The 15,032-nt window shown below is 40.0% G+C and overlaps 1 protein-coding gene across 1 annotated transcript in view; it reads left to right on the top strand.

Annotated features, from left to right (window-relative positions):
- Nucleotides 1-10,009: 10,009 nt before the first annotated feature.
- The window catches only part of LOC117289110 (scavenger receptor cysteine-rich domain superfamily protein-like), a 40,584-nt gene continuing 35,561 nt past the window's right edge, over nucleotides 10,010-15,032 (top strand). The window contains exon 1 of the mRNA XM_033770079.1: nucleotides 10,010-11,490. Coding sequence (XP_033625970.1) covers nucleotides 11,295-11,490 — 196 coding nt within the window. The 5' untranslated portion in view covers nucleotides 10,010-11,294. The remainder of the gene's footprint in view (nucleotides 11,491-15,032) is intronic.

The following is a 15,032-nucleotide window of genomic DNA, read 5'->3' as shown; positions in this document are numbered from 1 at the left end:
TGATTGGGCGAACTTTATTCTCGTATAGTACAATAGTGTAACTAATTCATTTTCGAAAGGGGGGGGGGGGGGTCGTCGTATGCCAGGAAAAAAATGGCGTAAGGCTCCTGAAGGTTCTGAAGGTTAAAAAGCTGTGAGACTTCTAGGTATTTTTATTTTATTTTATTTTGTGTGCTTTTGGAGTTTTCACTACTTAGTCCTACTTCCCGGCACACACAACGGTTTTCAGGAACAGAATGTCGTGCAGCAATAAAATCGATATTGACAAAGATTAATATTTGTTACATTTTGTGTTGCTTGAGTTTTCCCCAGAGACACATTATTTCATCATTCCCATGCACAATACAACATACCTCTTTAATGTCTTATGAATGGCAGAGAACCGATTAAACTTTCCCACTTATTGAAACCCTTTACATAAATTTCCTACGCCCTTTCTCCGATATGTAGATTTGTCTTTAAGCCTTACACCGGGTATAGCATTGGATGACCGTCTTGTATCTGTTAACAGCATAAACCAATTGTTAATAACACACACTGAATCAATACGGACCGGACAGTTATTTGCACTTCTAGCCTCGGTTTGGTTACACTGATTTAAATGGGAGCATTACAAGATGGGTAACAGAAACAGTTTTCATCCTTACACGTAGGTAACTTACTAAGTTTCCTAAAATCAATAGCTTGACGCCAATGTGATGCGATTGAAGATGGTCGTGGCCCTGTTGCTACTGTCAACCAGATGTGTATGATGTCTTGAGAAGGCATAGAAGTCTGAGTCGTGCGCAGATTTTTGTTCTCTCTTCTTGTTCTTCATTTTAATCATAATAATAATAAATAATAATAATGAAAACTTATGAAGCGCACAAATCCACAGAAGTGCTCATGGCGCTAAAATACAAACAATAAAATAACCAAAATAACAATAATTAAACCATTGAATCAAATGCCTGTTTGAAGAGATGTGTTTTCAGTTGTTTTTTAAATTGGGTCAAAGAAACGGATGATTTTACTAGTGCAGGCAGTTTGTTCCATAGACGAGGGGCAGCATGTGAAAAAGATCGGTCTCCCCATGAATGTTTGGAAATGGGCTCAATAAGGAGGCTAGAATTATAAGACTGGAGTTTTCGAGGAGGATTGTATGAGCTGAGAAGATCATCAATATATGCAGGGGCATTACTGGTGAGCGATTTATACACGAAAAGCAAAAGTTTATACTTAATCCTACTGCTTACTGGTAACCAGTGTAATTCTTTTAAAATCGGCGTTATATGGCAGGACTTTTTAGTTAAGGTAATAACACGAGCAGCATAGTTTTGAATACGTTGAAGACGTTCAATTTGAGTACAAGGAAGGCCATATAGAAGTGAATTGCACATATCCAGTCTAGAAACTACAACAGAGTGGACTATCTGCTCATCAGTTGCATTTTGTGTCAAATATTTCCTGACTTTGCCGATATTACGGATATGAAATGTGGAGCGTGAAATACTAGAAATATGTGAACTGAGTGTTATGGAAGAGTCGAATATAACACCAAGATTGCGAGCTTTTGCAACAGCGGTGACTTCGGAGTCACCAATATTAATGTGGGGAATAGTCATTTTAGAAAGTTGTTGCCGTGAACCGAGTATAAGAAATTCTGTCTTGTGATCATTTAGCTTAAGGAAGTTGTCCTGCATCCAAACACGAATTTCAGAAACACATGTTTCAATACGATTAATGCTCTCATCAGCAGAAATTTGTGATGGTTTAAAAGAGAAATATAACTGAGTGTCATCAGCATGAAGTCAGCTTTATTGATTGTTCCTTGCTTGTTTGCTTCATTTATAGTATTATTTTGTTTAGGTAGTCGGCTATTTGTAAATGCTATAATATGACGTCAGTGTGCACTCTGTGCAACAACTCCCGTGGCTGGTCTTTTTTTGACTGCACGTAGTGACCGACCTCTTCTGTTTTCAGCTGTTGTTGTGACGTTTTTATGCTGTCGATAGTGTCACTGTTGTTGTTTGTTCATAGATGATCTTCCCGTCCAGGAAAATCGGCAAAATTTGTAGGATATAAACACTAAGCTGGCAACAGCCAATCTCTCCCTCAAACAAACATTGGTTTAACGTCTATGATTATGAATAGTATCAACCAAGAAACTAGGTGACAGTACTGATTATTAGTCACTGTGAAATCAACGGTTAGCTTGGTAAGATTCGAATTTTGCATTTAACCCCAGACCACGATGATTTGTTGCTGCTGTTGTTGTTGTTGTAGTTGTTGTGTGAGGTGTTGACTTTTGTTTTGAATGTTGTCTTTTGTTTCTGTTAGTATTGCCTGCACTAATCTGATAATTTGGTTTAAATGCTCTTGTAATAAAATTTTCACTTTCCTTTGTTTTAACGATATCCCTAATAAAGAGATGGTTCTGTAAAATAACCAATTGTATACTCGACGTTTCGATTTGTATATGATTGTCTTCATGTCTCTAGTGCTGCATGCTGATGAAGCTGTTGTTGAAATGAATATTTACCTAAATAGTCTCATTTGTTAAAAGCCACATTTTTGTGGTCGATTTCCTTGTTTTCTTTGTTGTCTCGAGGGAGAATCAACCCGTGGCCCATAAGGTCACGATCCGTTAACGTATAATTTTCATTTGTATGAACGCAGAGGTTACTCAATCCATATAGAGCTAGCTCGAACTAACGTGTGGGAGGCTGGAGCCATGCCACTTTACTGTAGTAGTGTCGATGTCATTGCAGGCTCTAGATTTACACGCCCATCTACCCCGATTTTACGGCCCAGACTCCCTCTCTCTCTCTTCAGCACTGCCCGGGGCCTGTCCCAACAGAGTATTCTGACGCCCAACGCATGGGATTTCCCAGTTAAAGGGTTTATCACAATTAGCTGTAAATTGTCTGTTTGCGAGTTAGACGGTGTTCTGGATCAGAATAAAGTGTATAGTCGCAGAAAAGGATATCAGATGAAGCCATCAGAATTGTCATAGTTCATCGCAACTCGAATCCGTTATTGGAACTGCTTGTCGTGATTGCTTTGGCGGCACCATAGAAACGGCCCATTTTAATATCACCGTATGGAGGCACTATTTCATCGTTACGGACAATCTTACCCAGTGATGGATAAGTTTCCAATACAGAAACTATATCTTCACTTGAGATGAGAAAGTTTAAAACTAAATTGCTTTGGGATAGGGTAGGCTCGTAACGCCATGTAGATTAAAGTACCACAATCAGCACATGGTCGCCTTTTTCACATTACATTGTATTGACATTATAAAAACTTAGGTACCAGACTGTTCCCCCTTTCAGTCCCATTTCAGTTACATTGCTTTAGATGGCAGCGATTTTCATGTTTATTACGCTGTATGCTAAACGGGACCGAACTGGATAGTAAAACTAAGATTGCGGACGATGGATCGAGAAACGGGGATTTAGTTAATATCCAGAATCCACTACGCAAAGCTCAAACTCCCATAAATAATGCATGGATATAATAACTGCATGCTGGAGATGTCATCTTGAAACGGCTTAGGTCTTTTTGGGAAGCAAAGTGAGGAAAACATAATCATAGAAGACGCGTTAACGTAAAAGCCTGTGGTAAATGTCTATTCGTATAGGTGGCCAGAATCCACTGTATTGTATGAGTGATTTATAGGCAGGAAGAAGCGATTACGGATTTGAACTGCTAGGGTCTCTGCCTGATACTGCACAGCGTTTTCTTCTGCGGCCAAAATGTTAAAACTTAAGCCCCTCTACACTGACACAGGCTTTTATAAAGTAATTTTGAATTTCCCACCCTCAGTATTTTTTTCTTCTGAAAATTCCGTTTATATTTTCTTAAACCTGCAAGACCTTTTTAATTTAGCCCGAGCTATTTAATGTGCTTTACTGACACTATCTCATAGTACAGTGTGACATTTTGCCGAAAGAAAATGGCGCGATAAAAAAAAACTTGGTGTCCTGGAGCTAAATATTGGATATTTCTATAAATGCATCAATTGGCTACTGCTGGACGATAGTTTTCTTATGATTGAGCACTGAGCCGTTCATCATGAAGGGGACAATCACAGGCCCTGGGGACCAAATCGCCCATTTTATGATTTTGTTATTTGTTAGGAGGGGGGGGGGGGTCGGGTTGAATGACCGTGTAATTCCTTAAGCGCATATAGTAAAGAAAGTATTGTAATTCGACACTCGAGTCTCTCTATAGAATAAGAGTGGCTGACATTTTAAACTGGACTCGTGAACAGACTGGAAACTGTCTCAGGGGAGTTGACAAAACTGCAAAATGTCAGATTTCGTTTTTTACTTTCTTCAGATGAAAATATCGGGTTTCGCGTCCACTTAACGTGCAGGATTTCATCTGTATAGGTTTGTAGTTGGTTTGAACCATGGGCAAGAAAGAAGAAGACATTTATAAAGAGCTCTCTCTGGAATGGTTGCTTAAATAAGGCTGGAATTAATTATTTCGAATACGTGAATAATACAAAGGAGTTCAACGTTGGACGAGTATTTCTGACAATCTCTCTCCCTCTGTTTGTATAGTGAACTTAATATTGTCTTTGTATAAACCATTTATTTATACCGATATGCCATACTGATCAATAGTCGAGGCAACGTCAACTGAGATTAAAATAAAACTCACTCTTCAATATTTCGTGGTGACAGTAAAAGCTTGTCAGAGAGTGTAATTCTTTTGCGAAACTGAAGTGTCTTCCTATTGATGCAGTGAAGATCTCTCCATTTTGCAGTCATTAAAGTTGAACATGCCTCATTAAGATTTTAAAATGTATTCAACCCGTAGCGCTATTTATGGCTCTATGATTCGACCCAATTCTCTGTCCAACCACTTCATCCATCAGTTTTAGTCCACAGCTGGTAATTGTCGAAAAAGAACAGTGACTAGTTCTCAGACGTGTTCTTGACAAAACATAAAAATACCCACAGAATATAAATTATAAATAAACAAATAAAAAACAAATTATGTCTCCATTATCTTGTTGTCAGAAAATGTGTTGCGTGCGCATAACCCTATACTCCACGATAATTCAGCTTGTTAAAAAACATAAAATATAGGGTGCCGCGATTCCCAGCCGAAAACACTCTACCTAAAGCACTCGCGGGTAGACAAAACTAGCAGGGGAAATAATTTGAAATTTAACTGTTTTGACATTTCACCTGATCGTCTTTCACGTTTTACGTCAAAATGTTTATGTTATCTTTTGAAGAGGGTGCTTGCCTTGCGGCCGAGTTCCAATGTTGTTCAAGTAAATCGTTCCAAACGTTTGATTTATTTTCACAATACAAGTTTGCAACCAATTTAAGATTGTTTTAAGATCTTTGCAATATTTACGCAATGACCTTTGCAAGATTTCGCAAACAACTTAAACCCATGGTTTAAGGTCTTTATATTGTTTATAATGCGATATTGTCTTGTATATTGATTTCACTCCCAATTCCTAATACTTCTGACTCAAAATTTAAAGCCAAGCCTCAGCTGTTTCTTTCAAAAGTTGTTGTTATCGTTTCCTTGGGCAAAAAAACGTTTTGTACAGCAAATTCTGCAATGCATTATAATAATGCATAATAATAAGAGTGTAATGCGCACATATACACACTGCTGGGTGTTCAAGGCGCAGGAAAACCAAATGACATAAGATCGAAGATTAAGTGGTAGAAAGTTCCAGATGCGTGGCGCGGCTATATACATGTATTTAATTTCCCTAGGTCGCACCGTAATGTACTAATCGTTTGGTTTTAAAGATCAAAATAATGTAGAATTAATTTGTCTGTATGAGTAAGAAGGTAAACGATGATAAAAGCTTTTGAAAAGCGTAAGTTTCCACATGTCTTTTGGCATTACGTCATGACTACCTTTCTGGATCAAGCTCTTGGTGGCGCACTATTTTAAATGTCTTTGATCTGTGCTTTTTTTTTTTTTTTTTTTAATGTTTGAAAAGCGAAACAAGCGGACTTAATTACTGCATTAGCAAATTACTTAATGTAGAGAAGGCAAGGATGGAAGCTTTAGTTTTAAATGTGGGAGGAACACCCCAGAGTAAGTATTCCAGGGAAAACCCACTTATAGTCAGGTAGAGACTGAAAACCCAATCCACATAGTACCCCGGCGTGATTTAAACAGGGTCCGAGAGATTGAAGGCGAAGAAAGATACCACCATCAGGCCATCAAATTGGCTCTAAAAATGGCACGTCCCTTTAAGCTATCTCAATTTTTTTTCCTAACAATTGTTAACTGTTGCTTCATCATCTGTCCACATTTTGCTGATCACCTCGTCCCCTGTCATTCTTCTTTCATCTCAAACTGTCACCCTGTCTTCTCTTTCGACGGCTTCCACTATCAATATAAGTCTCCTCCATTTCCCCCTCGCATCGTCTCATCTTCCTTAAAAGATGTTTTCCCCAACTCTCTTCACAAAGTTCTAGTTATTCTATCTCCGCCATCCTTAAAGGGTATGTTACACGACTTTGTCTTGATATATAATACATGAATCGATGTGACCATAACTTAAAACCTGGAGTGGAAAACCAAATGTCCCTTACGGCATCTTGGTAAGTGACATCCATTATTACTAACATATTTATAATACTAGAAGTGTGATGAAATTTGAAGTTTCATAGTTGACACAAATGATGTCTTAGTTCAGGGATTTTAGCCGCGACCGGATCAAGCAACTACTTCTTTAACGGCTTTGATAGTTGACTACAGCAGCAGTTTTGAAGAATGGACCGGCCGGTTGGGCAATCGGCCAACAACACTGCAATTAATTGTAGTGGGTTAGTCTGACCCGTGATAGTCAAACTGACCCCGGTTGGGCAATCTAGCCAGAAACACTGCCTTACAATTAATTGTAGTGGGTCAGTCTGACCCGTGATAGTCAAACTGACCCCGGTTGGGCAATCGGCCAACAACACTGCCTTACATTTAATTGTAGTGGGTCAGTCTGACCCGTAATAGTCAAACTGACCTCGGTAGGGCAATCGGCCAACAACACTGCCTTACAATTATTAGTAGTGGGTTAGTCTGACCCTGATAGTCAAACTGACCCCGGTTGGGCAATCTAGCCAGAAACACTGCCTTACAATTAATTGTAGTGGGTCAGTCTGACCCGTGATAGTCAAACTGACCCCGGTTGGGCAATCGGCCAACAACACTGCCTTACAATTAATTGTAGTGGGTCAGTCTGACCCGTGAAAGTCAAACTGACCTCGGTAGGGCAATCGGCCAACAACACTGCCTTACAATTATTAGTAGTGGGTCAGTCTGATCTGTGATAGTCAAATTGACCCCGGTTGGGCAATCGGCCAACAACACTGCCTTACAATTAATTGTAGTGGGTTAGTCTGACTCGTGATGGTCAAACTGACCCCGGTTGGGCATCTAGCCAGAAACACTGCCTTATACAATTAATAGCAGTGGGTCAGTCTGACCCGTGATAATCAAACTGACCCCGGTTGGGCAATCGGCCAACAACACTGCCTTACAATTAACTGTAGTGGGTCAGTCGGACCCGTGATAATCCAACTGACTCCGCTTGGGCAATCCAGCCAGAAACACTGCCTTACAATTAATAGTAGTGGGTCAGTCGGACCCGTGATAATCAAACTGACTCCGCTTGGGCAATCCAGCCAGAAACACTGCCTTACAATTAATAGTAGTGGGTCAGTCGGACCCGTGATAATCAAACTGACCCCGGTTGGGCAATCCAGCCAGAAACACTGCCTTACAATTAAGTAGTGGGTCACTGACCCGTGATAATCAAACTGACCCGGAAAAGGTCATGACCTTCCCCACCCTGGGGAATCGACCCTTGGGTGGATTTCACAAAGAGTTAGGACGAGTCTTATCTCGAGTTAGGACCAGTTACTCGTCCTAACTTGGGACTAACCATGCAATTTGTATACTCCTAGGACTAGTCCTAAGTTAGGACTAGTCCTAATTCTTTGTGAAATCGACCCCTGGTTCAGTTGCAGGGTTTCTAGATTATGTACAGTCAGCGCAATACATCACATTGAAAACAATACATCTGTACGATGCAACCATCCGCAAATCTTCCCCTTGAACAGGCACAAACCAATAACCCATGGACTCGATGATTGTTTTATGCATACAGTATGCAGACAAAATCATCAGCGGATGTTTACCAAGGATAAACCTTATCTTCAAGAGCTTTTCAAAAGCCACTCTGCGTCTTCCTTGCACCCTTAACTAGTGAACATCTTAAAACAAAGACCATCCTCTTATACGAAGGAGCAAACGGTTTCCCTTCTCCATGCGACAGGTCCTTATGGGCTCATCATTCGTTTACTCAACCTCTTCCCCAGGTCATTACTCCGGATATGTCAGTCTAATTTTACCATACTTTAAGCCGGAATACGCTGAGATTTGGGCACCTCTTCTCGGTGGGATGTCGTCGTTCAATTGCCCACTTTTTACTGAAATAGAGGAGAGGGTTCAAAGTTTATTCAAGGTTTTTCGATCCGCACGATAATGGCAGCAGTAGATTCAACCGGTCCACGTTCGTGTAGAGTTTACCATTAGGCAAGAGCGCTTCTGCACTTAAACGTAGCGGTATTTTACTGAGTATGTATTTTTGCAATTAATAACATCAGACTGTCTAAAAGGGACACGATAATCTGATAGAAAGCACTTGGAAGTTCACATAAATCAATGTAGTCTGATAAAACCCATTGAAAGTACCACTTACACGCAATATTATAACACACAGTTACGTACGTATTATGGTCGCCTAAATTGACAAAACATAAATTCAGAACGTATAAAGTAGATTTATTTTTATGAATCCGAGAATCTGATACAACTGACACTGAGAACGGTAAGTCATTTTTACCCATTATCAGTATGGAATATTTAATAAAATCGATATAATTTTATGTAACACTGGTTTTTTTTTCCGGCGCCGAGGCAGCCATGTTCGCACCACAAAGAAACAATAGTTGGATTCAGTGCTAGTTTTGCCTTCACAATATTATTGTTTGCGCTCACAAACTATACACTAAACGCCTCTGCCGTGCATCACAGATTGAAAGCTACGCGTAAATAATTACACTGAGCAAAGCTCATCGAATACATAACGATTGAAAATAGCTCAAAAGACAGTTTACTATGCATCAAATCGTGTCCAATAGTTCTGTGCACCACAGCCAACAGCCGTCTGCATGAAATACATTCGTCGTCGAGTCTATTTTTAGCCTTATTTCCCCCAATAATAACTGTAGATAAAAGCCTTATGTTATTTACCGACAAAGTCCCATTTCATAAACGCACGAGGGGAGCTAGTGGAGATGTTTTGTAACACTGGTCAAAAGCGAAGAACCCATCAGAAGAATATGCAGGTTTTGCAGTCGTGGAAATAGTAGATCAACGGTAGCTATTAAATTACCAGTGCGGAGCACTTATAGAATAAAGCTCCAAATTTAACCGCACAATAAACACAGAATTGCCAAAAGCATTTTAATGATCTGATGCAAAACGTATTTTTTCCCCTAATGGTTAAGTACCTATAATTAGATTAAAAATGAAGAAAGCAAAAGCATCCCACATTATCGTGAGAAACCACTCAGTTGTTTTAAGTTTAGCTTATAATTTATTATGCTTTATGCTGGACTGTATTAAAGGTGCACTGTTAATGTATCCAGTTTATTTGCAGCTCAACTCTGTTCTACTTCTCGCACAAAAGATACATGTTGTGCATCTTTTTATTTAATAATCGCAATCGAGGGTTAACGAGGGAAGTTATTTAAAAGGGAAATCTTTGAGAATTTATGACCCTTGCAATAAGTCTTAACAATTTCACTTTAAAGGTTAGTTCCCGGTAAAGACGTTGATCCTTCGTGTCCATTTTCCGCTAGTCACACCGTGGTCATGTCGTTGGTGACATCGTCCCGTGCCACGGTATTTACTTCCTGGTTTTACGCGGTAATCCTTTCTTCTGCTAGGCCTACATAGGTATATATACCTCCGACACTCAAACTAGCTGAAAGGACACGAGGCACGCGTGTTCAACAACGGACTGTTTTCAAGAAGAAAACAAATCCACTGCAGTTAGATATCAGCATAGACAAAGGTAGCCTAAACAGCAGCCACCAGCATTTCTTCCTTTCTGTTTTTGCGCGGCTACATCAAACTTTTATTAAGGGTGTTTCTGAGTCTGTTCTGTACGTGAGCGACGCATGTTGAGAGTGAGGGAGATGTCAAATGGTCGAAAGCAGATGGGTTTGAACTAATGAAAAGCAGACTCTTTCATCTATGCACGAACGCTGTGCTGCTGTGTAGTACCATGGAGCAATACGAACCTCACGGTGGACTACATGGTGTGTGTGTGTGCGCGAGCAGGTGCTGAGTGAAGCGCTACCAATATACTACCCAAAGCAAGCCTCAGGTTTGCCTTGAACGGTCGGTGATGATACTATCGCAAAATGACGATCCATATCCCGACGGCCCATCGTGCAAATTAGTTCGGGCTGCACCCTTTTTTTATTCTACATCAATCGAAAGAGTTTTTCCCTGACAGTTGGAAGGGGGTGGAACTACACGTCAGACTAAATTTTGAGCGATGCGTCAGTTATTTAATTGAAGAACATCTTTCTTTTTCAAAGCAGATATACGGGAAATAATTAAGACTCTGTGTCTCTGTTCACGAATGTGTGATTACGGTATAACGCCATGGACATTACTGGCAAAAATGTGTAAACTGATTCTCTTCAGCGGCGTTACGCTTCCTTAGCAACGAATATCTCAGCATCTCAAAATCGTTATGGAAAAAAAGCCCTTCCAGAAACCATCTATTTCCCATGGACATTGTTGTCTTTATTTGATCCCATAGCAACGAACACCTCACATACATTCACGCACACGAGTGGGTCGTGTCATAACGTGTATACGATGTCTCTGTCGCCTCATCGTGCTATCTTCATAAGATAGCAACGGACTAGTCTACAGCTGACAGTGGATGGGTGTATTGCAACGCACTCCAGTAACAATTGGCTCCGCACTCCTTCTAGATTTGCAATTCTGAGCGTAACTTCAGGAGAAGGCGAATGATTATAACTTATCCCGGGGGGAAATGGATCACGATTTCAAAACAAGTTGGTAGACGGGACCAGCCAGGGAAATATGCCACTGGTTTATTACAACTGTCATGACGGTGTTTAGAAGCTGACCACGTGTGCTGTGTACAGATCTGAGATTGTACAACAACTGAAGTGCAGGCGACTACAACGCGCCAGTTTCTCTTACGACAGCGGATGGGCTCGAGTGCTGGCCCCTGCAATTTAAGAACTCTTGCGAGTGTCTGCCGGGACTCCTTCGGCGCGACAAACATGACATTACGGAGACGGAGATATTCCCTCGGTGAATTGAGCCTACTAGTGTTAATGTGTGTTGGAGCTGGTTGCTACGGTACCGTCATATCGTCAGAATCTCACGTTTATGATGGCCAAGGTGAGAGTGAACACAATGTTAATATGTCTTTGTTTGTTTTTGTTATGATCCTTCTCTTGATCGCCAATTCTTCTGTAAACTACACAATGATTTCGTTGGTTACCACGTTTTGATCAGCATAATTTCCTTTTTGTGTTTGCCAAAACTATTGTGCTTACCAGTTTTGATATTTGGCTCAGGACTCCTTATTGTTATGGCTAGAGAGTGACGTCATATCCCTCATTGACTCATAATAATCCATAGAGAATCCAGGACTGATTTAAACTCTTAAGTAACTAGTGACGTAGCTATTACCATGGCGACGTATTATTTTTTACATGAAACAGACCATTATAAACACGTCGAAGCTGACAGGAAAATAGTCTGGTACATTTCGTTTTTTGACTGGAATCTGTATTGGTGATAGAATGTAGAATAAGAAGCAGTGACACTATAAAATGTCAACATAAATGTTTATGAGTTTTGTTGGTTGTATACTTGTCGAGAGCAATAAAGAGTTCCCCTCTCTATAACAGTGTGAAAAACGACCAAAGCAGTGAGAGACCAAATCGAAGTTGAAAAGAAAATAGGCTGGTACCTTTTGGTAAAAAAATACACAGCGTTATTATTTACCTTTGCATATTCAGGAAATATGACCAAGTGATACCGTGATAAAGCCGGAACCGAGGTTGCAGAGAAAACAGACTGATCCCTTTTGGTATTATGCGACTCCACATTGATATTTACCTTTATATAATCAGGGAACATGACAAAGTGGTATCCGTATGAATAGTATCTTGCCTGTGACGCAAGGAACTGATGTTAGAAAGTAACTATAAAAAGGTTGATTAATACTATGTGGTTACTATCGCTGTATGAACCCAAACCCAATCTAGGGGGCCGAGTGGGAAATGCAAGAGGTTGTTTACCCTCAAGACTGGAGCCTTTTAGCCCCCTATTCATATTTTGCCAACCCATGAACGAGTATGAAGTAGTACAGAATTTTGACCTTTGGAAAGTCTATTAGACCTGTGCTAAGATGTTACCCCCCCCCCCCAACGTCAACACTGTGGCCTCGTTACGGATCCCCCTCGTCTTCTTATTTCAGTTTTGTCGCTTCTTTTAGTGACATACTTCATTAATTAAGTATTGTATAGGTGACACTAAAACGGGAGGAATGTTACATCCCATCGATGTATTGATCCTTCTAGATGTGCCATTATATCGATCACTTTGCTTTAAAATGCTAGATACTGCACTCTCTTGTTTTGCTCCTAATGAGAGTATCGTCCTTCCCATATATAGATTGTCCTGGTAGGTCTAAGTACAGACTGGGCCGAAATCCAATCATTCTGAATGTTACTTTCAATCGAAAGCAAAACCAGACTGTAAACATAACAGCCATACAAATTTGTGTCTTTAAAATACTCACATGGGAAATCTAATATTGACCCCTACACGAGTTTGATATTTGTTTCTACCTCCATCCACTCTAAGACTAGTTCTTTGCTTGACGACATTCTTGGCAAAGCCTAGAACACACCTGAGTGGAGCACGTTCGTTCATTAGCTGTCATTGGAGAAGATACAGCAAACAAATCCCGTCGGCGTTTGCATGGTTCAGTAAGTGAAGTCACTAATGGACACAATCCATAAACAGAGTAAACATTCACTCGTTATAGAAACACTCCACGGGCAGGATCTTAACTTCATCTTACGCAGTACAACATCTCAGGAGAAAATGTTTGCAAATGAATCCATTATGATGACAAGTCTCAAGATGTCTTTGGGGATTTTAGAGTACAACTCTCAGCTAGAACATGTACCGTAGGGACCTTTAATTGTTTTATAAAATCCGAAGTATATGCTTTTCCTTTCTCGGCCAACAGATCCCTTTTGTTAAAGTCCTCGGTTTGAATTCGTAGACATGTTCACAACTGTTCGAGTTTGGGTCCTGCTATTGTTTTTATGTTATTCCTTTAATCAAAGAATTCCTCGGGAGGGGGGGGGGATCCAGGTTAAACAAAGACAAGTTTATGGGTTCTTATGTTCCATTGTGAAAATGACCCATTTGTTTAGATTTAGATATGATGGAGCCATCTCCATTATGTAAATGACCCCACAAGGTCCCTTCCGTACGAAGCCACACACTCGTTTGTTAATCTAGTAAATCAAAGACTTATCTTCTTTCTCCATTTGTTTGGATGTATATATAAACGAGCCATCTCCATTGGTTTTTATACATGAAAGCAAAGCGAGGACATCCTCAGTCACTCTGTTGTAAAACAACATAAGTTCACACAGTGTTTCACATCCTCAGTCACTCTGTTGTAAAACAACATAAGTCCACACAGTGTTTCACATCCTCAGTCACTCTGTTGTAAAACAACATAAGTCCACACAGTGTTTCACATCCTCAGTCACTCTGTTGTAAAACAACATAAGTCCACACAGTGTTTCACATCCTCAGTCACTCTGTTGTAAAACAACATAAGTCCACACAGTGTTTCACATCCTCAGTCACTCTGTTGTAAAACAACATAAGTCCACACAGTGTTTCACATCCTCAGTCACTCTGTTGTAAAACAACATAAGTCCACACAGTGTTTCACATCCTCAGTCACTCTGTTGTAAAACAACATAAGTCCACACAGTGTTTCAAGTCCCTACAATACGAGGACCGCTTTTGTTCTCAGGTCCTCGTGTTGAAACACAAAAACAAACCAACGTACAAAGCATCTGAAAAGGCCGCAACTGTTTTTGTGCTCATAGGAAATGTATTCTCTTCTGCATGTTATTATCCTGTAAATTAGCAAACCGTGCTTTTGGATGGCGCAAGGGTATTTAACACATCACGTTCTGTACCGTCACGAGTGCCTGGACCTCAGTTTGCACAAATTATCTCTATTTTTCGACATTGACGAAGCCTACCTAAAAACAACTTCTGTATAATTTTTTTTGTACGAACGCAATCAAATCATCTTATAAGAAATCCCAAGGTTTTACTGTGCTATCTAGCCTTGCATCAAGTCGTTATAGATAAACCAGCCATTTGAAATAAAACATTTTGTTGTCCTCGCTTGAATATCGATTGCCATTGAAGAATTTCTTATTATGTATATTTCAAGTGTGTGTAAAACACGCACACTAACTTATGAGTCTTGCCATTGTACTGTGTGATGATTTCATTAAGTAATAAGCCACATGAGACAATGGGTTGAATAATGAGAACATGACTGGAGAGGAGCTTGAACCCCGAACAAAAACATTAAGGTGAAGGCGAATTTCAGGGGAAATGTTGTTATATACCATGACCATCTTTATAACTTGTTAATTTTGTGCAAATCTATGAATATTAATATATTCAAACTAACCAATGTTGTACACACACTCGTTCAGTACTGGATTGACAAAACTACCAGAACCGATTTACATTGAATTGTTATGGTTCATAGTTTCCCATTCTACAATAAGCGTAAAAACAAAACAAAACACAAAACACCTACATGCAAAACCCCCAGCTTTTTCACCGCGAAATATAATTAGTCCTGCTAGGGGCGATGG

Source organism: Asterias rubens, chromosome 4 (genome assembly GCF_902459465.1).
Source record: "Asterias rubens chromosome 4, eAstRub1.3, whole genome shotgun sequence".
Lineage (NCBI taxonomy): Eukaryota > Metazoa > Echinodermata > Asteroidea > Forcipulatida > Asteriidae > Asterias > Asterias rubens.
The sequence above is the reverse complement of the archived record's forward strand: the minus strand, read 5'-3'. Positions and strand labels throughout refer to the sequence as shown.